Here is a 22567-nt window from a genome sequence, read left to right as displayed (position 1 = left end):
TCAGCGATCCCTATGAACGCCGCTGTTACCACCGTCCACAGCACTAAAATCATCAACACCTGCACGTAACCGAGAAAAGTTGGAGTTTGAAGGATTAAAGCTTTAAGATAGGATTACTAGGAAAAAGAAAAGAAAAGGAGAAGAGGTGTTACACGGAATATTGGCTGCGAGTGCTCCATTGTCAGAGAGATGTGTCGGAAACAGAATGCTTCCACGGCTCGGCTCTTGTTTTATATATAGAGAGAGATGGAGAGAGAGAGAGAGAGAGAGAGAGAGAGAGAGAGAGAGAGGAAGGCTAATTATAAATTATGTTATGTAATTAGTTAATTTCAGTATGTTGATTCGAGCTAATTATAGATTATTTATACTGCAAACTAGAGTATGCATAACTTTACATAGTTATATTGTCCTTGGTTGAAAATAACATGTTTGTTGAGAGATCTCTCCTTTAAAATGTGATTTGTCCTACTCCAATGATATATTTTAGTTGATATATTATTGAGCAACACATAAGTCTTTTGTTACCATAATAATAAAATCGTAAAGTCTTAACCATTTATACTTGACAAAAGCTATCATGAATTAATTTGTCTCTCTGCTATAATAAACTTAAATGGATTGATTATCATCATATTAAGATTAATTTGTTTCAAGTTGGCCCTTATAGGCTTGTACAATAGTTGCTACTTTCTTAATCATGACACCAGACGTATTTGTTATCATTATAATATTTTCAGCCCTATTTGTTATCATTATAATGTTTTGACTTGACCCTTTGGCATATTTTTTTCTGAAATAATTGTTACTCTAACAATACGTTGAACCATATCATGAGAATTTCTTTTTTAATTGTCTCTCACATTATCTGATGCAGTAGCCTTGTAACTAGTATCACATCCAACTAGGGTAAACTGCAGGATGACACCTTTTTAATACTTTTTTTGTTTTATTGAACTTTCGAATCTAAGTCGTCATATGAAAAAAAATATAAAGAGTGAAAAAAAGATAATCTAGTTCTCTTTTTAGATTGACATATAGTGGATTTTAGATCCGAAGATGGTGTCCCTATAGATTTCATAAAGTTTTTTCTAAGATGACACCGAAAGATATGCATTGTAGATCCGATATATTATTATTTGATTTTAATTTTGAATTAATTTTTTTTCATATTACATATAGCATATTACAGATTTTATGTTTACAATTGATATCAGACCTAAGTTCTTGAGATTAAATACCTTAGATCTTTTCTTTTCTGATTTATGATGCATAAATTATTCATGTATATTATCGATTTAAATTCTTATCTAAATGTGAAAAACAAAATTTCATTGGTGCTCACATCATCTGATACAGTAGCCTTGTATAATATAGCATCTTTCCACAGGTCTTACATCAGATTGCACCCTTTTAACACTTTCATTTTTTGTTGGACTTCTATAATGTTTTATGTAGGATATATTTTATTGGCGAGACTACCTTGCATGTTGATCCTTTTACTTAGCTTGTGATTAGATTTGATCTACCAAGTTCGTGCTCCTTAATAGGCATTTTTTTCTTCTTTCTTTGTGGCAATATCACTTTCGTTGAGAAGTTAAGACATGGTTCATTTTTATGTTTTAGTTTAAATTTATTTTTCTTTCTTACATATGTCATGATTCTCATCTGGCTTTCTTGACTAACATTATTTGCCCCTACAGTACTTCTTATATCATGACAATATAGTTTATACCATTAAGGCATAAACTATAATGTGATGATATAATGATTAGTGGCAATTGTTAGTCATATTATGAGCCATTCGTAGAAGTGGTATATAATTAAGTTTTGTACGTGATGTAACAAATGATTTCAAGAGAAATAAATGATTCAATGATATGATTAAATAATAGTATTAGTATAGTATGATTTAAGAGGAAGTAGTAGGATCCACTAGAACACTACAGTTGAGGTATGTTGAATCAAGAGTAGACATAAATATTTTTATAATAGTCTTTTCGTTCTATCATCCCTTATGAAAGGTCAAGCCAATACCATAGCTATTGCAATGCAAAGGGCTTTACTTGAGAATTAGAAGGAACATGTATCCCATGTGCAAACTCTGAGAAAGTGTTGCATGGATATTCTACGATAATAAGTATTGAAGAATCGATACATAAAATTTTACTAAATTTGATAGAAATTGTATTAAGAAGTAATATATATAGAGTTAGAGATGCATCCATTTGCATAAAGGGCCCTAAATACATAATTGCTCCAGATATCATCTCACTAACTTGACGGAATCAATTGATTTATATATTAATGTTGAATCTCATATTTTGATGATGAAACCACTTGATATGTGTTTATGTTTTTATCTGCATTTTGAGAGATGCAAGATCCTCTGATCAAGATGAGACAATTAAAGCAGAAAAAATCATGTTGTGCTGGAGGAACATGTCAGAAGATTGGACGTCGGGCCGGTGGATCGGTCGACGTATCGACAGAAGGCTTCGGGTCGTGGACTCGGGCATCGGGCCAAGAAGAGCGGGTATTGTGCCAAGGATATCGGAGTTGCGGAGTCAACTGGCCGATTGGGCAATAGGCCGCAGGAGAGGACGATGCGCCGAAGAATCGGACGAAGCGTCGATGGACCAATGACATGCCAGACAACTTGGTTAATTGCTTAGGATTAATTGTCTCGATCGAAGTTTTGTTTTACATGTGCAGGATTAACTATGATGAAAGTAAGACATGTAGCAGGAGTTGTGCCGGAGTCAAGACTATGATCACGTTGGGAGTTCGAGAATTCGATGGAAGTTCGGACGGTCGTCGGAGGTTCTGCGGGAACAAATCCGAGAAGTCCAGGAGCTTGCCAAAGAAGCTCATCGGAACTTGCCAAGTGGATCGTCGTAAGTCCAGGAGTTTGCCGGAAGTTCGCAGAAGCATCACCGAGGGTTCATCGGATGATCGACGGAAGCTCGTCGGAAGAAGCGATTGACGCACCGAAGCAAGTTGCAGTAAATGTCTTAAGAAATTCATAGTTAGCACGATGATTAAGTTAGAAATGGGAGGTGATCCCATTAACTTAATATTGGGGCAATTGGGCCCTTGACAGACCCAAATTGGGCCGAATGGATCAGCCCATTCAGACCCAAATTACTTGGCCAAAGGTGGCACCGCTTGGGTCGGTGGTGGCATCGCCCAGGGCTCAGTCTCTGAGCTTTGGCTGGGTTATGCAACCGCCTTTGACAGAGATGCAACCAATTGATCTCGGTCTCCGAGCTCTGGCTGGGCGGTGCAACTGCCCCAGTCAGGCAGTGGCACTGCTTGAGCTCAGTCTCCGAGCTTTGGTAGGAGGTGCAACCACCCCTGACAAGAGGTGATACCGCCTAGAGGCTCAGTCTTCGAGCTTTGCCAAGCGGTGCAACCGCTAGACCCCAGAATTCCGGGAATTGATAGTTTTGAGCTCAAAATTCAAATTGGGTTGGGGCCTATAAATACCCCACCCTTTCAGCAATGAAAGGGTAACCCAAAGGCACCGAAAGCTTGATCTTACTCTGTGATTTTAGAGCTCAAAAGTGTTGTAAAGTCTAGAAGTTCTCCTCCATCTTTTCTTCCAAGTTTTGATCTTTCAAGAGAGGAGTGAAAAGTTTGTAAGGATTGTCTCCTAAGCCCGTCAAAAGGAGTGAAATTGTAAAAGTGTGGTTGGCCTTCGCCTATTGAAGGAAGGCCTCTAGTGGACATCGGTGATCTCGTCGGTGGAGGAAGCCAAAAGTGGATGTAGGTCAAGATTGACCGAACCACTCTAAATCTCAGTTTGTATTTACTTTGAGCATATTATCTTTACTGCAAACCTCCTCAATAGCTTACTGCCTTCTGTGCATTTATGATCGTGTTTCAAAGTTCAGTATTTTCCGAATTGGTGTTTAGACGTAAATCAGTTTTATCGTACGAACATCATATTTCAGTTTACGCTTACATTCTAATTTCCATCATACTGCAAATTGCCTTCATAGACTTGCTTTAACTGCATCTTGCTTGATCACAAGTTAAAGTGATTTACAAATCAGCTTTTCTACCGAAATCGCTCTTATCGTACGAACGCAGTTTTAATCGTCGAAAGTTTTCCGCAGCACTAATTCACCCCCCCCTCTTAGTGTTCTTGATCCTAACAATTGGTATCAGAGCCTGGTATTTCTCATTTCGGATTTACACCTACGAGAAATGGCTCTTCATGGATTTCAAGAGGGCTTATCGGTTGTTCGTCCATCATTGTTTAACGGATTGGACTACACTTACTGGAAAACTCGAATGAGAGTTTTCTTGATTTCTATGAATTTGGATTTATGGAATATTATTGAAAATAGTTTTCAACTTCCCTCTAAACTGATGAACGAATGGTCGGATTTGGAGAAGAAGTATTTTTTTTTAAACGCAAAGGCTATGAATGCCTTAATTTGCGCTTTGGACAAAAATGAGTTCAATCAGATTTCTATGTGCGAAACGGCTTTTGATATTTGGCGAACACTTGAAATCACGCACGAGGGAACTAGTAGAGTCAAAGACTCGAAAGTTAACATTTTATTGCATAATTTTGAGCTTTTTCGAATGCAACCAAGCGAGACTATAGGCGACATGTACACCCGTTTCACAGATGTCATCAATAATCTAAGAGTTCTTGGTAAATCTTTTTCGACTTTTGATCTCGTAAGCAAGATCTTAAGATCCCTTTCAAAAAGGTGGGATCCTAAAATAACGGCAATACAAGAAACAAAAGATTTAAATATTTTTCCACTTGAAGAACTTATCGGTTCATTGATGACAAATGAAATGGTGCACAATGCACATGATGAACATAATGAACAAAACAACCTTCCAAAGAATAGGAAGGATTTTGGACATAGAACATTTGAAGACCACTCGAGCATAAGCTCAAGTGACGGTGAACTTAAACTACAAATGAAACAAAAATTAAAAAGCAAAAAGAATGGAACTACTTACTTTGAACGCAAGAAAAAGAGCACAAAGTGGGATGAATCGAGGTCCTCCGAAGACGAGGAGAAAATCAAGAAAGGCGAGGTGGCAAACTACGCCTTAACAGCATTCAACGATGAGGTAATCGAAACCCCCTTAATTTGTTTTGAAATTACTTGATGTTTTTCATGATGCATTTTCTTTCTTTAGAATACTTATTTTTCTTGAAAATTACATATTAAAAAAAATATTTGAAAATGCAAGAATATGATCATGCTCGTAATTTGAAAATAATAATGAAAATTACCTGTTTCATGTTAATGAAATAAAATGTTAGATTTAAATCTAATGATCATATGTATGTTTTTCTTAAGAAAAAAAAATGTGTATTTCGATTATTTCTGATTTTGATTAAAACCATGCTTAATGTCTTAATGAAAATATTAAGAAGTTTAATATCATGCTATATGTGGTTAAGAAGTAATAATGTGTATCATGTTGATTTCCATTTTTATATCTTGATTTTGATTAAATAAAATCATGCTTAAAGAAATGCATAATGATGTAATATTAAATATTTTGATACTATGATTGATAATTTTACGCATGAAATTTTAAGTTATACATGATGATAAGCATGTGTTATTTTCATGAGTGTATTTGAAAAACATAAGGCAAAAATGTGTCCGAATGCATGAACTTATTAAAATCATTTTTCGGACGTCCTTAATTCACTCACTAAATTACTATAATGAGAAACTTACACTATTACATGCCTTAATAATATGTTGGAAATTATGTGTTTTGGATACAAAAATTTCCATGATCATGAGTATGTTTTATCTTCATGATTGTATTTGAAAATCTATAGCAAAACCACGTCCGAATGCATGAAAGTATTAAATTTTATTTTTCTTGATCCTAACAATTGAAAATCCAAAAATATCATTGATTTTTGACATATGGAATCAACTAGCAAATGCATCTCTCATAGACTTATCTTGTGAAAAATATCTTTCGAGAAATGGATTTAATGATTCCTTCTTATATCTTTAGAGAAATAGTTTTACGTGCAAGGATTTGATTCACACACATATCTCAAAAGAGAAGAAATTGCTATCTTGAACATCACCAAGAATTGCTATCTTGAACATCACCAAGAATTGCTAGATTGAAATCTCAAGAAAATGCAAAAATGTGCTATCTGGCCTATATTAAGATGCAAAACATGCTAACTTGCACTTTGCACTGGAAGCAAAATTGCTAGCTTAAACTTTGCAAAGGAAGCAAGAAATTGCTTATCTCAAAAGAGAAGCAAAGATTGCTAACTTGCATATTTCTAGAAGCAAAAGTGCTATCTTACCTATCGCAAAGAAAAGCAAATATGCCAACTTACATATCTTTGAATTTGCTATCTTGTATGTTGTAAAACTTGCATATATAAAACTTGATAGCTTGAATGTTCTAAGTATGATGTAACACTTGCTAAATTTTCTAGCTTCAAAACTGCATGATGATAAAACTTGATATTATGTTTTTCATTCAATGAGTTAAACTTATATTCTAAACACAAGAATAGTTGGAATTCTCCTTTTTGTTGATGACAAAGGGAGAGAAGTATGATGTTATGCGTAAGTCTCTGCATAAGTTCATGATGAGTGTTGCAAGTATTCATGATGAACATTACAATGACTTGAATTCAGTTTGAATTCAAGGTTCTATCAATATGGGGGGGAGTTTGTTTAAACTCCGGGAGTTAAGGATAACTCCGTCATCAAGTAGTTGTCATCATCAAAATGGGGGAGATTGTTGAATCTTGTATTTTGATGATGAAACCACTTGATATGTGTTTATGTTTTAATCTGCGTTTTGAGTGACGTAGGATGCTCCGATCAGGATGAGACAATTAAAGTAGGAAAAATCATGTTGTACTGAAGGAACATGTCAGAAGATTGGACGTCGGGCCGGTGGATCGATCGACGTATCGATAGAAGGCTTCGGGTCGTGGACTCGGGTATTAGGCCAAGAAGAGTGGGTATTGTGCCAAGGATATCGGAGTTGCGGAGTCAACTGACCGATTGGGCAATAGGCCGCAGGAGAGGATGATGTGCGGAAGAATCGAACGAAGCATCGAGGGACCAATGACATGCCGGACAACTTGGTTAATTGCTTAGGATTAATTGTCTCGATCAAAGTTTTGTTTTACATGTGCAGGATTAACTACGATGAAAGTAAGACATGCAGTAGGAGTTGCGCCGGAGTCAAGACTATGATCACGTTGGGAGTTCGAGAATTCGACGGATGTTCGGACGGTCGTCGGAGGTTCTGCGGGAACAAATCCGAGAAGTCCAGGAACTTGCCAAAGGAGCATATGGGTTCATCGGATGATCGACGGAAGCTCGCCGGAAGCTCGTCGGAAGAAGCGATTGATGCACCGAAGCAAGTTGTAGTAAATGTCTTAAGAAATTCGTAGTTAGCATGATGATTAAGTTAAAAATGGGAGGCGATCCCATTAACTTAATCTTGGAGCAATTGGGCCCTTGATAGACCCAAATTGGGCCGAATTGATCAGCCCATTCGGACCCAGATTACTTGGCCAGAGGTGGCACCGCCTAGGTCCACGGTGGCATCGCCTAGGGCTCAGTCTCTGAGCTCTGGTTGGGCGGTGCAACCGCCTCTAAGAGAGATGCAACCAATTGATCTCAGTCTCCGAGTTCTGGCTGGGCGGTGCAACTGCCCCAGTCAGGCGGTGGCACCGCCTAAGCTTAGTCTCCGAGCTCTGTCAGGAGGTGCAACCACCCCTGACAAGAGGTGATACCGCCCAGAGGCTTAGTCTTCGAGCTCTGCCAGGCGGTGCAACCGTCAGACCCCGGAGTTCCAGGAATTGACAGTTTTGAGCTCGAAATTCAAATTGGGTTGGGGCCTATAAATACCCCACCCTTTCAGCAATGAAAGGGTAACCCAAAGGCACCAAAAGCTTGATCTTACTATGTGATTTTAGAGCTCAAAAGTGTTGTAAAGACTAGAATTTCTCCTCCCTCTTTTCTTCCATGTTTTGATCTTTCTAGAGAAGAGGGAAAAGTTTGTAAGGGTTGTCTCATAAGCCTTTGCCTATTGAAAGAAGGCCTCTAGTGGACGTCGGTGATCTTGTCGGTGGAGGAAGCCAAAAGTGGATGTAGGTCAAGATTGACCGAACCACTCTAAATCTTAGTTTGCATTTACTTTGAGCATATTATCTTTACTGCAAACCTCCGCAATAGCTTACTGCCTTCTGCGCATAAACAATCGTGTTTCAAAGGTCAGTATTTTCCGAATTGGTGTTTAGACATAAATCAGTTTTATCATACGAACATCATATTTCAATTTACGCTTACATTCTAATTGCTATCATAATTGCAAACTGCCTTCATAGACTTGCTTTAACTGCATCTTGCTTGATCACAAGTTAAAGTGATTTACGAATCGACTTTTCAACCAAAATCGCTCTTATCGTATGAACGCAGTTTTAATCGTCGAAAGTTTTACGCTGCACTAATTCACCCCCCCCTCTTAGTGCTCTTGATCCTAACAATTGGTATCAGAGCCCGGTATTTCTCATTTCAGATTTACACCCGAGAGAAATGGCTCTTCATTGCTTTCAAGAGGGCTTATCGGTTGTTCGTCCATCGTTGTTTAACGGATTGGACTACACTTACTGGAAAACTCGAATGAGAGTTTTCTTGATTTCTATGAATTTGGATTTATGGAATATTATTGAAAACAATTTTGAACTTCCCTCTAAATTGATGAACAAATAGTCGAATTTGGAGAAGTATTTTTCTTTAAACGCAAAGGCTATGAATGCCTTATTTTGCGCTTTGGACAAAAATGAGTTCAATCGGATTTCTATGTGTGAAACGACTTTTGATATATGGCAAACACTTGAAATCACGCACGAGGGAATTAGTAGAGTCAAAGACACGAAAGTTAACATTTTATTGCATGATTTTGAGCTTTTTCGAATGCAACCAAGCGAGACTATAGGCGACATGTACACCCGTTTCACAGATGTCATCAATAATCAAGAGTTCTTGGTAAATCTTTTTCGACTTTTGATCTCGTAAGCAAGATCTTAAGATCGCTTTCCAAAAGGTGGGATCCTAAAATAACGGTAATACAAGAAACAAAAGATTTAAATATTTTTTCACTTGAAAAACTTATCGGTTCATTGATGACATATGAAATGGTGCATAATGCACGTGATGAACAAAATGAACAAAACAACCTTCCAAAGAACAGGAAGGATTTTGGACATAGAACATTTAAAGACCACTCGAGCATAAGCTCAAGTGATGGTGAACTTAAACTACAAATGAAACAAAAATTAAAAAGCAAAAAGAACGGAACTACTTACTTTGAACGCAAGAAGAAGAACACAAAGTGGGATGAATCGAGGTCCTCCGAAGACGAGGAGAAAATCAAGAAAGACGAGGTGGCAAACTATACCTTAACGGCATTGAACGATGAGGTAATCGAAACCCCCTTAATTTGTTTTGAAATTACTTGATGTTTTTCATGATGTATTTTCTTTTTTTAGAATAATTATTTTTCTTGAAAATCACATATTAAAAAAATATTTGAAAATGCAAGAATATGATCATTCCCGTAATTTGAAAATAATAATAAAAATTACATGTTTCATGTTAATGAAATAAAATGTTAGATTTAAATCTAATGATCCTATGTATGTTTTTCTTAAGAAGAAAAAATGTGTATTTTGATTATTTCTGATTTTGATTAAAACCATGCTTAATGTCTTAATGAAAATATTAAGAAGTTTAATATCATGCTATATGTGGTTAAGAAAAAATAATGTGTATCATGTTGATTTCCATTGTTATTTCTCGATTTTGATTAAATAAAATCATGCTTGAAGAAATGCATAATGATGTAATATTAAATATTTTGATACTATGATTGATAATTTTATGCATGAAATTTTAATTTATACATGATGATAAGCATGTATTATTTTCATGAGTGTATTTAAAAAACATATGGCAAAAATGTGTCCGAATGCATGAACTTATTAAAATCATTTTTTGGGCGTCCTTAATTCACTCACTAAATTGCTATAATGAGAACTTTACACTATTACATGCCTTAATAATATGTTGGAAATTATATGTTTTGGATACAAAAATTTCCATGATCATGAGCATGTTTTATCTTCATGATTGTGTTTGAAAATCTATAGCAAAACCATGTCCGAATGCATGAAAGTGTTAAATTTTATTTTTCTTGATCCAAACAATTGAAAATCCAAAAATATCATTTATTTTTGACATATGGAATCAACTAGCAAATGCATCTCTCATAGACTTAGGTGAATATTTAGCAAGGGTATATGGGTTAGGCAACCTAGAAGGATTGATCCAATTCTCCCACCAGTAGAACACCCCGAAACACCAATTCTTAGGGGAAATGAATCTCCTCCTCCTAGTCCCTTTGGCGCAACACCTTCGGCTCCTGTTTCATCCTCCGAAGAACTCATTATGGCAGAATTGTATCAGATCAAATCGCAGTAAGAACAAATTCAAATCCAGCAAATTGAAATTTTGAAGGAACTACGACAAATGAATCAAAAAATAGATGTCATATATCAGCACTATGGATTACCTCCTAAGATTAATCGATGTAGTTTCTTATTCTGTTTTGATTACTCTTAATGTCAAGTTAGAAGTTTGTCGTCTTCTTTTGAACAAAAACTAAACCTTTGTTTGAGATGTATTGTTAAATTCTAGATAATTGCTGATTTGTTTTGTAATCTGGATAAATATTTCTTGCGAGATTAACTTTGTATGATGAATTCGAATTTTGTATGATATGATCACAAACTATGTTTCAAGTCTCATCTCCTTATTTTTTGTTGATGACAAAGGGGGAGAAGTGATGACTTGTATGACTTATGCGTATCGATAGCATGACTTATATGAATTGCAAAAGCTTGTCTTATATACCTTGCAAAATCTTTGAATATATCGCAAGATTGGTTGATCATATGAAATCATTCCTCACATTTATATCATGAAATTCATGTTGAAAATCTTTATCATGTTGAAAATTTTTTATCTCTCGTCGAAGTGAAAATTGTCTCTTATCATTTAACTTGAAAATGATTTTCAATAGCTGAAAATTATGAGAAATACGAAGTTTCGTATTTGCTCATGCTTAATAAGACATCGATAAGTTCAACGGTTAGAACTTATTGATTTATGCTTGAATTCAAAGGGATGGAATTCAAGTGGTTTTATCTTCTCACAATATGACATATAGATAGGGGGAGCTATGTTTAACTCTATCATTAATTGATTGTCATCATAAAAAAGGGGGAGATTGTTGAATCTCAAATTTTGATTATGAAATCAATTGATGGGTTAATTGATCTAATCCAAATTATTGAAGTTAAGTGTGTACGATTAACTACGATAGCCTAAAAAATATAAAGCAAGGATACTAGAGTCAAGTTCGATGGACGTTTGAGAGTCTAAAGATTCGTCGGAGATGTCGTCGGAACCAACCAAGAAAGATCGAAGACTTGTTAGAACTTTTGGAAGTCTGCCGAAGAGATCGTCAGAGATTCGTAGAGATCACCGAGAAGGCTTGGCTACTCGTTGAATTCGTCACAAGATCGGGAGCCTGCTGGGAGTCCACCGGAAGAAACCCGAGGGCGTATCGGAAGTCCACTGGAAGATCGTAGGAAAGCTCGCCAAAACAAAACTCGATGTTGGCCGGTTAAAAACTTGCTTAGGATTATGTTTTTAGGTATGTAGTTCACATGTAATTAGGGTTAGGATCAATTGGACAAGAAAGCTAAATGAAATCAATTTCCAAAGGAATGAAACCAGAATATGTGAAATCGACCAAAACTCGATTTCTAGCAGAATTCAAGAGGCACATTGAACAAATGATTCAAACTATCAATCATGCTCCAATATACTCAAGAAAGCTATTGTGAAAGATATTTCAATCTTATTTCAAATAAAATAATTTTCGTATGAATCGAAGTTTTCAACAAAGAGTTACAATAGATTTAGTTACCCAAGATCAAAGAACAAATCTCAATTTTATAGAATTCATAGGGTCAATTTCAACAGAAAACTGGGCGGGCATTTGGACTCTAAATCTTTCAATCTAAGTATCAAATGAAAGATCTACGTGTCTAATTTAAAATAAAATAAGCTTGGAATAAATCAAGGTTTTCAACAGGGACTTATAGGCTGTTCATTATCAAAAGGTCAGAAATTACGATCCCTGTTTTGCAGAATTCATAGGCTTATTTAAAATAGAAGTTTGGATAGGCAAATTTACTCTGAATTATTAAAATAAGCTATCAAAAGAAAGGATATAAGTCTATATTCAGATGAAATAAGTTTTATCCAAATCCGAGGTCAGTGCATAAAGTTATAACCATAACAAGGTAGAAAGGTCAAAATCTCGAAAGTTTCACATATTCAAATCGTTACATCTAAACAGGAGATATATCAAATACAAGGCTAGAATAATTTAAAGTTTCTCATATTCAAAACAATGTAGAGATAAAATTGCAGTATGGAAAGGTTAGGACACTTGTAATAGGAAAGATTAGAAAGCTTATAATAGGAAGGATTGGAACACTTGCAATAGAAAGGATTGGAACACTTGCAATATAAAAGATTAGAAACCGTGCAATAGGGAGGAATGGGAATAAGAAACAAGAGATGTAGATGAATGAAAGTTTAACTTCTATGGAAGCACTTCTGGTGATTTAAATGATTTATTTTATTCATTTCCTACATGTAGAGGAAGAGGACATTAATTTCAAATAAAATAAAAATAGGTTTACTCTACCCATTTTTACCTTCCAAGATAGATTAACCAATCTCAAAAAAATAAAAAAAATTATATTAAAATGTATTTTTATTGACCAATCAGAATTACATTCTAAGACTAATAATTGTCTCAAAAGATCCAATATACACATATTATTGGACTAACCATGGGACCCTCGGTCGTGACACCTGAGGCATTCCTCAGCCTGACCAAACAAGTGCAAGCCATGGTGGGCATGATGCAGACGCTCGCTCCGCTCATTCCTCGGATCGTGTGGTTAGCGGCTCCCCCAACTGACTCGACCCGATAGAGGCCGAGTGGGTAGCAAGTCGGGATAGGGGAAGCCCGAGAGCAAGCGACGGACCCGAGCGGTTCGCCCGAGCAGAGCATACCCGCACCCTGCTAAGTCACACTACCCCACTTCAAGCTTGACACCGTATCGTTTGACTTGGTGGATGACTCGCTCAGGGCCCAGTTGTCCTGGGTCAACCAACGCCTAGACGAGTTCTAGCACGAGTTCCAAAAATCACCGAGCGAGTTTAGCGAAGGCAGCTCAGGCAGCTCAGGCAGGTCCCATTTCACACAGGAAGTACAGGACAAGTCGGTACCCCTCAACTTCAGGCTGTCGGTATTGGAGACATATGACGGTGGCTCCGATCCCACAGAGCATGTCTCCGCATTTCGGGCTCAGATGGCCCTCTATGGCACCTCCGATGCATTGATGTGCCGGGCATTTCTGACCACCCTGAGGGGACTGGCACGAGCGTGGTTCAACCGTCTGTGCCAATCTTCGGTCTTGTCCTTTGACCAGCTCACTAGGGAGTTTGAGTAGAACTTCCTCACCAACGTGCGACCTAGGCCTTCCATGGCCACCCTGCGAACTTCCTCTTAATATAGTATCATTCTAGTCAAGTTTTTTTGTTATTGGGATAGGTGAATTCTTATGGATCCACCCCCTGAAGGAACCAAATATGATAATTTTTCATCATTCGACTCGAGCAAGAATGAAATGAATGGTAAAAATAGATCCGTATAAAATCTACTTTTCATACATATCTCCACATATCATATATAATGACTCTATGTAAGAAAAGATTTACTAAATTCTATTTTCCAGGGTTGCAACTAATTTAGTTCTTATAGGTAAATGCTCGATATCCAAGTCGGCTTATAAATTTGATCATAATAAAGTGTTTTTTGGATTGTCTCATATTTTTTGATTGGTGTTTATCCCCCTAATATCTTGATTTTTTTACGTACAAAATATTTACTTATTACTAATAAAGTCCAACCTATGTTCTTCCTTAGATCTCTTATTTCACTCTCATAGTGTTATAGATTTGGATAGATGAAGAGGAAATGAATATGTTTCCATACTGTAAATAAGGAAGTGGAATAAATGGAATATCGAATCATCCCACCTCACTTATTTTATTCTATAGGATCTAACGAAGCCTTAATTGATTTATTTTATTCATTTCCTACATGCAGAGGAAGAGGACATTAATTTCAAATAAAATAAAAATAGATTTATTCTACCCATTTTTGCCTTCCAAGATAGATTAACTAATCTAAAAAAAAAAATATATTGACATGTATTTTTATTGACCGATCAGAATTACATTCTAAGACCAATAATTGTCTCAAAAGATCCAATATACACATCTTATTGGACTAACCTTGGGACCCTCGGCCGTGACACCCGAGGCATTCGTCAACCTGACCAAACAAGTGCAAGCCATGGTGGGCATGATGCAGATGCTCGCTCCGCTCATTCCTCATATCGTGTGGCTAGCGGCTCCCCCAACTGACTCGACCCGACATAGGCCGAGTGGGTAGCATGTCGGGATGGGGGAAGCCCGAGAGCAAGCAACGAACCCGAGAGGTTCACCCGAGCAGAGCATACCCGCACTCTGCTAAGTCACACTACCCCACTTCGAGCCTGACACCGTATCGTTTGACTTGGTGGACGACTCGCTCAGGGCCCAGTTGTCCCAGGTCAACCAACGCCTAGATGAGTTCTAGCGCGAGTTCCAAAAATCACCGAGCGAGTCTAGCGAAGGCGGCTCAGGCAGGTCCCATTTCACACAGGAAGTACAGGACAAGTCGGTACCCCTCAACTTCAGGCTGTTAGTATAGGAGACATATGACGACGATTCCGATCCCGCGGAGCATGTCTCCGCATTTCAGGCTCAGATGGCCCTCTATGGCACCTTTGATGCATCGATGTGTCGGGCATTTCTGACTACCCTGAGGGGACCGGTACGAGCGTGATTCAGCCGACTGCGCCAATCTTCGGTCTTGTCCTTTGACCAGCTCACCAAGGAGTTCGAGCAGAACTTCCTCACCAACGTGCGACCTAGGCCTTTCATGGCCACCCTGCGAACTTCCTCTTAATATAGTATCGTTCTAGTCAAGTTTTTTTGTTATTGGGATAGGTGAATTCTTATGGATCCACCCCCTCAAGGAACCAAATATGATAACTTTTTATCATTCGGCTCGAGCAAGAATGAAATGAATGGCAAAAATAGATTCGTATAAAATCTACTTTTCATACATATCTTCACGTATCATATATAAAGACTCTATGCAAGAAATGATTTACTAAATTCTATTTTCTAGTGTTGCAACTATTTATTGCAACTAATTTAGTTCTTATAGGTAAATGCTCGATATCCAAGTCGGCTTATAAATTTGATCATAATCAAGTGTATTTTGGATTGCCTCATATTTTTTGATTGGTGTTTATCCCCTTAATATCTTTATTTTTTTACGTACAAAATATTTACTTGTTACTAATAAAGTCCAACCTATGTTCTTCCTTAGATCTCTTATTTCACTCTGATAGTGTTATAGATTTGGATCGATGAAGAGGAAATGAATATGTTTCCATACTATAAATAAGGAAGTGGAATAAATGGAATATCGAATCATCCCACCTCACTTATTTTATTCTATAGGATCTAACGAAGCCTGTTCATGCATAACATGATTCAGATATGATCATAGAAAAAGTTCTCCTCAAATAAATCGACCTGTCCTCTACAACATAGGGTGCTTACGTGGTATTTAAAAGTGAAGATACATTGGGTTATGAATTCAAATGTTAGGGATAAAATCAATCGTTTTAGTGACAATCATAAGTCATCCTCTCTTTGAAAAATTCATTTCTAACTATTCGTATCAAATAAAGAATATAACACTTCCAAGTTGAAGAAAAGTATTCAAATAAATAACATGTCTTATTTTTTCAATAATCCATATTTATAGCAATGAAATATTATTGGATATTTCATCTGCCTTTGTTCCTCCCAAGTATGATATATGATCAATTACATCTGCCTTTGTTCAAGGCAAACATTTTAATCTGCCAAGCTTCAGGACATCATAGGTTATGCCATTAAACCATGAGTTGTAGAAAGCATCTCAACTCATGGTTTGGCTCTCTGATAAGCACACTCCTCTAGCCCAACACCATTCACAGGTAGATCATCTTCAGGGAAGGGGCAATGCGTTATACGATCTGGATATTCCGGAATCTGCGCACAGGGTGTGGGCGTCACGTGACTCGATACGCCCTCCACGTCGGTGCAGTTCCAAATCGGCTTCTTCGACTTCACCACCTCCGCCGTCACATTGTAGATGCATATTCCGGTGAAGGGCGCGCCGGGAATCCCCTCCAGCTTCGCGGCCATGGTCACGTTCTCGGCCACCACGTTGCTGTAACTGATATTCTGCACCACCGGAATGGCTTTCGGATCAAATTTGTCGTCCGGGTGCTGCCCGTAGGTGCCCGTCATCCAGAAGACCCACTTCATTGTGTGCAGATTCATTCTTCTCACGAATATGTCCTTCACGTAAGCTCCCCTTCCGATGGTCGTCTTGATCCTGACGCCGGATTCGGAGTGGATGGCCGTGATGTCTTCGGCCCGGACATCTTGGATTCCTCCCGACATCTCGCTTCCCAGGGCGATGACAGCGCTCGTGGGGGAGATGCAGGTGAGCCGTCTGATCACTATGTGTTTGCTTGACATGTTGAATGCAATCCCGTACTCATCCCAACCGCTTTTAATGGCGATGCAGTCATCGCCTGAGACTATGTAGCAGTCCTCAATGCGGACATTGGAGGATGAGTCTGCGAAGAAGAGAGAAACCACCAAAAAGAATCAATCGAAACAGCAACATAGAATCTACAACCCAAGTAAATGTAGGTACGATATCCACCTGGATCGATCCCATCAGTGTTGGGAGAGTTGACCGGTGCAAGAATTGTGATGCCTGAGACGATTACGTGGCTGCACAGTGCATTCATTCACGTTAACATCAGATTGTAACAATAGAATGGAAAGCAAAAGAAGCCTTCAAGTGTTCTGAAAGTAGATTATTAATATAAACCTGCTGTACACTGGATGGACATTCCACGATGGAGAGTTAACCAATGTAATGTTGGAAATCAGCACTTGTTTGCAGTACATCAATTCAATGAGGTATCCACGAGTGTAATTGAGTTCTTTGTTACGGAACATTTTCCACCAGGTTTCACCTTGTCCATCGATAGTTCCATTATTCCCTAAAAATAACAATAAAACTTGTTAGCATCAGGACGTGGTATGTTGCAATCAAATTATATTCTGTTCCCCATCTATGATGCAAACAAGTTAGATGATGATATATATGTGTCTTCTTGTCAATCAAAGCACGCCAAAACATCATAAACTGAATTAAATGTTATAGTTTTTGACTAAAAATAAATTTTTTTATCTAAATTTTAGGGGATCATGGAATGACAACACGACGCAGGCTTTATGAAATTAGAATTAATGTGATAGAAGTACTGGAAATATGCAACGTATATGCTACCTGTTATGACCACATCGGTTAGGTTATATCCCATGATGAGATTACTGTATCTACCCCCAACCGCATCTCTTCCTCTACCGTAGGAGGGGAAAGGGTCAATGATCGGCCACTCGTTGATATCCTACATAAGCATATCACCAATTATCATAGTTGATGCAGATTGAACAAAAGAACATAGTATTAAAGCTTCTATTAGCTACCAATAAACAAAAAAAAAAAAGAGTATCCATGCAATTCATAAGCAATGCTGTCCAAGTTGCAGTGTGAGAAGCCATAAAAAGGGATTGCAGAATAGAAATTTATGTTATATAAGCTGCAGTTGAAATCTAACTTGTTCTCCCAAGTTTGTAGCATTAATAGAGTTTTGCTGTCTTCAGGAAACCCAATTAGCTACACAGATCTAGAAGGTTTAGTCAAAAAGAAAACACTGAGAGATTGGATGACAGTACTCTTTCCTACAAAATATCAAAGAGAGAGTTTGTGTTTTGAGAGTCTAAATAGCAGTTTTGTGTTAGAAAGTCATCCGCCTAACTTTTAGACTGATGGTGGAGCCTAAAATTAATGTAAGGGTACTGATGGTGGGGTCACCAGTGACGAATCTATTCTTCATTGTTACCGTTCATCTGACGAGAGCTGTCAGATGAACGGACTCGATGGGAAGGGCTACTAGCCATAATCACTACCGAGGATGATAGAGGCGATGGTAATGGCAAACAAGCCATGAACGATTATGAACATGCACTCTACATCGAAATAGATGGAGGAGAAGGTGGGGGAAGGGGGCGGAGGAGGGAGGCGGACCTGAGTGGCGAGGATGACGGCGTCGTGGTCGAGGAAGAGGGTGAAGTGGTCGGCGAGGTTGAAGGGCCCAGTGAGCCACCGGCCGGCCGGCACCACCAGCATCGCGCCGCCGTCGTACGCCACCTTACTGAGGTTGGCCACGGCCGCCGCAAAGGCCGCCGTGTTGGAGGTCACCCCGTCGCCCACCCCGCCGAAGTCCGTCAGGCTGGCCACGTGGGCCCGGCATCCTCTTGCCCCCGCCGCTGCGTAGTGGAAGGCTTCTTGCTCCGTCGCACCACCTGCCTGCCGATGGTGGCGATGGCCCTCAGCGATCCCTATGAACGCCGTTGTTACCACCGTCCACAGCACTAAAATAATCAACACCTGCACGTAACCGAGAAAAGTTGGAGTTTGAAGGATTAAAGCTTTAAGATAGGATTACTAGGAAAAAGAAAAGAAAAGGAGAAGAGGTGTTACACGGAATATTGGCTGCGAGTGCTCCATTGTCAGAGAGATGTGTCGGAAACAGAATGCTTCCACGGCTCGGCTCTTGTTCTATATATAGAGAGAGATGGAGAGAGAGAGAGAGAGAGAGAGGAAGGCTAATTATAAATTATGTTATGTAATTAGTTAATTTCAGTATGTTGATTCGAGCTAATTATAGATTATTTATACTGCAAACTAGAGTATGCATAACTTTACATAGTTATATTGTCCTTGATTGAAAATAACATGTTTGTTGAGACAGTCTGATCTTTCCTTTAAAATGTGATTTGTCCTACTCCAATGATATATTTTAGTTGACATATTATTGAGCAACACATAAGTCTTTTGTTACCACAATAATAAAATCGTAAAGTCTTAACCATTTGTACAATGGTTGCTATGTTCTTACTCATGACAACAGACCTATTTGTTACCATTATAATATTTTCAGCCCTATTTGTTATCATTATAATGTTTTGGCTTGACCCTTTGGCATATTTTTTTTCTGAAATTATTGTTACTCTAACAATACATTGAACCATATCAAGGGAATTTCTTTTTTAATTGGTTCTTACATATCTGATATAGTAGCCTTGTAACTAGTATCACATCCAACTAGGGTAAATTGTAAGATTATACCTTTGTAATACTTATTTTGTTTTATTGAACTTCCGAATCTAAGTCATCATATGAAAAAAGAATATAAAGAGTGAAAAAAGAGAATCTAGTTCTCTTTTTAGATTGATATATAGTGGGTTTTAGATTCGAAGATGGTGTCCATATAGATTTCATAAAGTTCTTTCCGGATGATATCGAAAGATATGCATTGTGGATCCGATATATTATTATTATTTAATTTTATTTCTGAATTATATTATTTTCATATTACATATAGCATATTACAGATTTTATGTTTACAATTGATATCAGAACCTAAGTTCTTAAGATTAAATACCTTAGATCTTTTATTTTCTAATTTATGATGCATAAATTATTCATGTATATTATCGATTTAAATTCTTATCTAAATGTGAAAAAAAAAATTTCATTTGTGCTCACATCATCTGATACAGTAGCCTTGTATAATATAGCATCTTTCCACATGTCTTACATCAGATTGCACCATTTTAACACTTTCATTTTTTGTTGGACTTCTATAATGTTTTATGTAGGATATATTTTATTGGCGAGACTGCCTTGCATGTTGATCCTTTTACTTAGCTTGTGATTAGATTGGATCTCCCAAGTTCTTCCTCCATGATAGGCATTCTTTTTTTCTTTCTTTGTGGCAATATCACTTTCGTTGAGAAGTTATGACATGATTCATTTTTATGTTTTAGTTTAAATTTATTTTTCTTTCTTGCCTACATCATGATTCTTACCTGGCTTTCTTGACTAACATTATTGGCCTCTACAGTACTTCTTAAAAATTTTTAAAATTTATTAATATTCTTAAAAAAAAGTGCTGTCAATAATCTCATTGGTATTGAAACCATTAAAAAAAACACCTAATTACTTATTGGGCATTGTATGGAGTATTTATAATACGGCAACGAAGTACCATTTGGGTAATATTTTCAAAGCCTACAATACTAATGATGGTTCTAGAATTACCAAGCCTACATTACATGCAATAGTACCTAGAATTACTACTGAAAAAAATATAAAATATCATTGGGCCATGCGGGTTCTCCATAATAATTATGCCGTATCTCTTTAGCCATTTTAGCTCTTAATATAGTATTATTTGATACGGTGTATTTTGGGCCCAAAATACGTCACAGCTGAAGCCACACGTCAAGTCAGAACCATACCAAGAAGCTGTTCCACATGTCTCATCCCAAGAGCTCGGTCATAAGTGTCGTCCCATCCCTCGAGAGTCAGCGGCCACGTCGAACCGACGTGCTATTAACCCTCGTACAATAGTATAAAGCCCTTGGCCAGCATCCGGCCAGAGGGGAGAGGAGGGAAGAAAAATAGAAAACAATCCACCCACTACTGACTTGCTCATCGAAGGGGCCAAAGTCAAGGATCACCCGAGGAGGGCCATTTTTGCAGGCGAACGACCACTCGCGAGCCGCGAGCATCTCAACCCAGGGGTCGCCATCCAACATGCAAGGATGAGCTATCAATCGGCCAGAGCTTGACCAATGCCAACAAGCATCCCTTACCGAGGCCACGGCCACCTCGTCATCCAACTCACTCGACCGAAGGCTCCCGACATTGACCCGTAGACCAAACCGTGCTGACTCATCAGCCACGGTATACTTATTCACTAATATTTTGGCGCTAGAAGGAGGGCCATATCGCAAGAGCATGTCGTAGAAGCTCTCTCCAAGGGAGAACCATTGACCAGTCTCCCCTCCGTCGAGCCCAGAAATTAGCCCCTCCCCCCCCTCGGATATGGGGGGATCCCGGCCTCAACGCCAGATCGCTATTGGCACATTTTCAATGACTCGGGGTTGTCGCCCCTCGGACTAACCATGGGACCCTCGGTCGTGACACCTGAGGCGTTCCTTAGCCTGACCAAGCAAATGCAAGCCATGGCGGGCATGATGCTGACGCTCACTCTGCTCATTCCTCATATCGTGTGGCTAGCGGCTCCCCCAACTGACCCGACCCAACAAAGGCCGAGTGGGGAGCAAGTCGAGATGGGGGAAGCTCAAGAGCAAGCGACGGACCCGAGAGGTCCGCCCGAGCATAGCATACCTGCACCCTGCTAAGTCACACTACCCCACTTCAAGCCTAACACCATATCGTTTGACTTGGTGGACGACTCGCTCAGGGCCTAGCTATCCCGGGTCAACCAATGCCTAGACGAGTTCCAACACGAGTTCCAAAAATCGTAGAGCGAGTCCTATGAAGGCCGCTCAGGCAGGTCCCCTTTCACTCAGGAAGTACAGGACAAGCCGGTACCCCTCAACTTTAGGCTGCCGGTATTGGAGACGTATGATGGCGGCTCCGATCTCGCAGAGCATGTCTTTGCATTTCGAGCTCAGATTGCCCTCTATGGCACCTCCAATACATTGATGTGCCGGGCATTTCTGACCACCCTGAGGGGTCCGGTACGAGTGTGGTTCAACCGACTGCGCCAATCCTCAGTCTCGTCCTTTGACCAGCTCACCAAGGAGTTTGAGCAGAACTTCCTCACCAGCGTGCGACCTAGGCCTTCCATGGCCACCTTGCTCATGTTATTTCAGTGCGAAGGTGGGTTGCTCTCCCAGTTTGTGGCACATTTAGCCACTGAGATCCAGGGATTCCCGGACACTCACCCCTCTTTAATCATGTAGCCATTTATGATGGGTTTAAAGCCTTTGAGATTCTTCTCGTCGTTGATCAAGAAGCCGCCAATAACCATCTCCGAAATGCTCTAGCACGCCAACTAGTATGTCACCGCTGAAGCATTGGTGGCGGGGAAGCGCATGGACGACAAGAGGCCAAGGGCGGAATAATCCCGGGGAACAACCTCAGTAGCCCTGGTGCCACCCCGCCGAGGGCCCAACCGACAAGAGCTACTACTCCCGAGGCCCTCGCCTCTTCCCATGAATATGTCTCACACTAAGATCTTTCTCCAAATTAGGGAAAAGAGTCTATTGCGACAACCTCATCCCATGAGGGCCAGTCACAAAGA

General features: G+C 38.9%; 1 protein-coding gene across 1 annotated transcript; it reads right to left on the bottom strand.

Annotated features, from left to right (window-relative positions):
- LOC135630739 (probable polygalacturonase) lies at positions 1-21254 on the bottom strand. Its single transcript, XM_065137902.1, has 8 exons — positions 20940-21254; positions 18472-18834; positions 17671-17791; positions 17206-17380; positions 17035-17105; positions 16266-16945; positions 14741-14831; positions 1-59 (listed from the first exon to the last, which is right to left on the bottom strand). The coding sequence occupies exons 1-8, from the start codon at positions 21252-21254 to the stop codon at positions 1-3; spliced, it is 1875 nt and encodes a 624-aa protein (XP_064993974.1).
- Between the last annotated feature and the right edge of the window lie 1313 nt (positions 21255-22567).

Source organism: Musa acuminata, chromosome BXJ3-2, assembly GCF_036884655.1.
Source record: "Musa acuminata AAA Group cultivar baxijiao chromosome BXJ3-2, Cavendish_Baxijiao_AAA, whole genome shotgun sequence".
NCBI classification, from domain to species: domain Eukaryota; kingdom Viridiplantae; phylum Streptophyta; class Magnoliopsida; order Zingiberales; family Musaceae; genus Musa; species Musa acuminata.
The sequence above is the reverse complement of the archived record's forward strand: the minus strand, read 5'-3'. Positions and strand labels throughout refer to the sequence as shown.

Bases quoted from the DNA above. Each gene is read 5' to 3' on its own strand.
- LOC135630739 (XM_065137902.1), bottom strand. From the start codon at position 21,254: ATGCTCTTGCGATATGGCCCTCCTTCTAGCGCCAAAATATTAGTGAAT. The intron at 17,381-17,670 runs GTAGCATATACG...TGTTATTTTTAG, and splicing joins AACCGATGTGGTCATAACAG to GGAATAATGGAACTATCGAT. The intron at 60-14,740 runs GTAGTGTGACTT...GGTTACGTGCAG, and splicing joins GGTGTCAGGCTCGAAGTGGG to GTGTTGATGATTTTAGTGCT.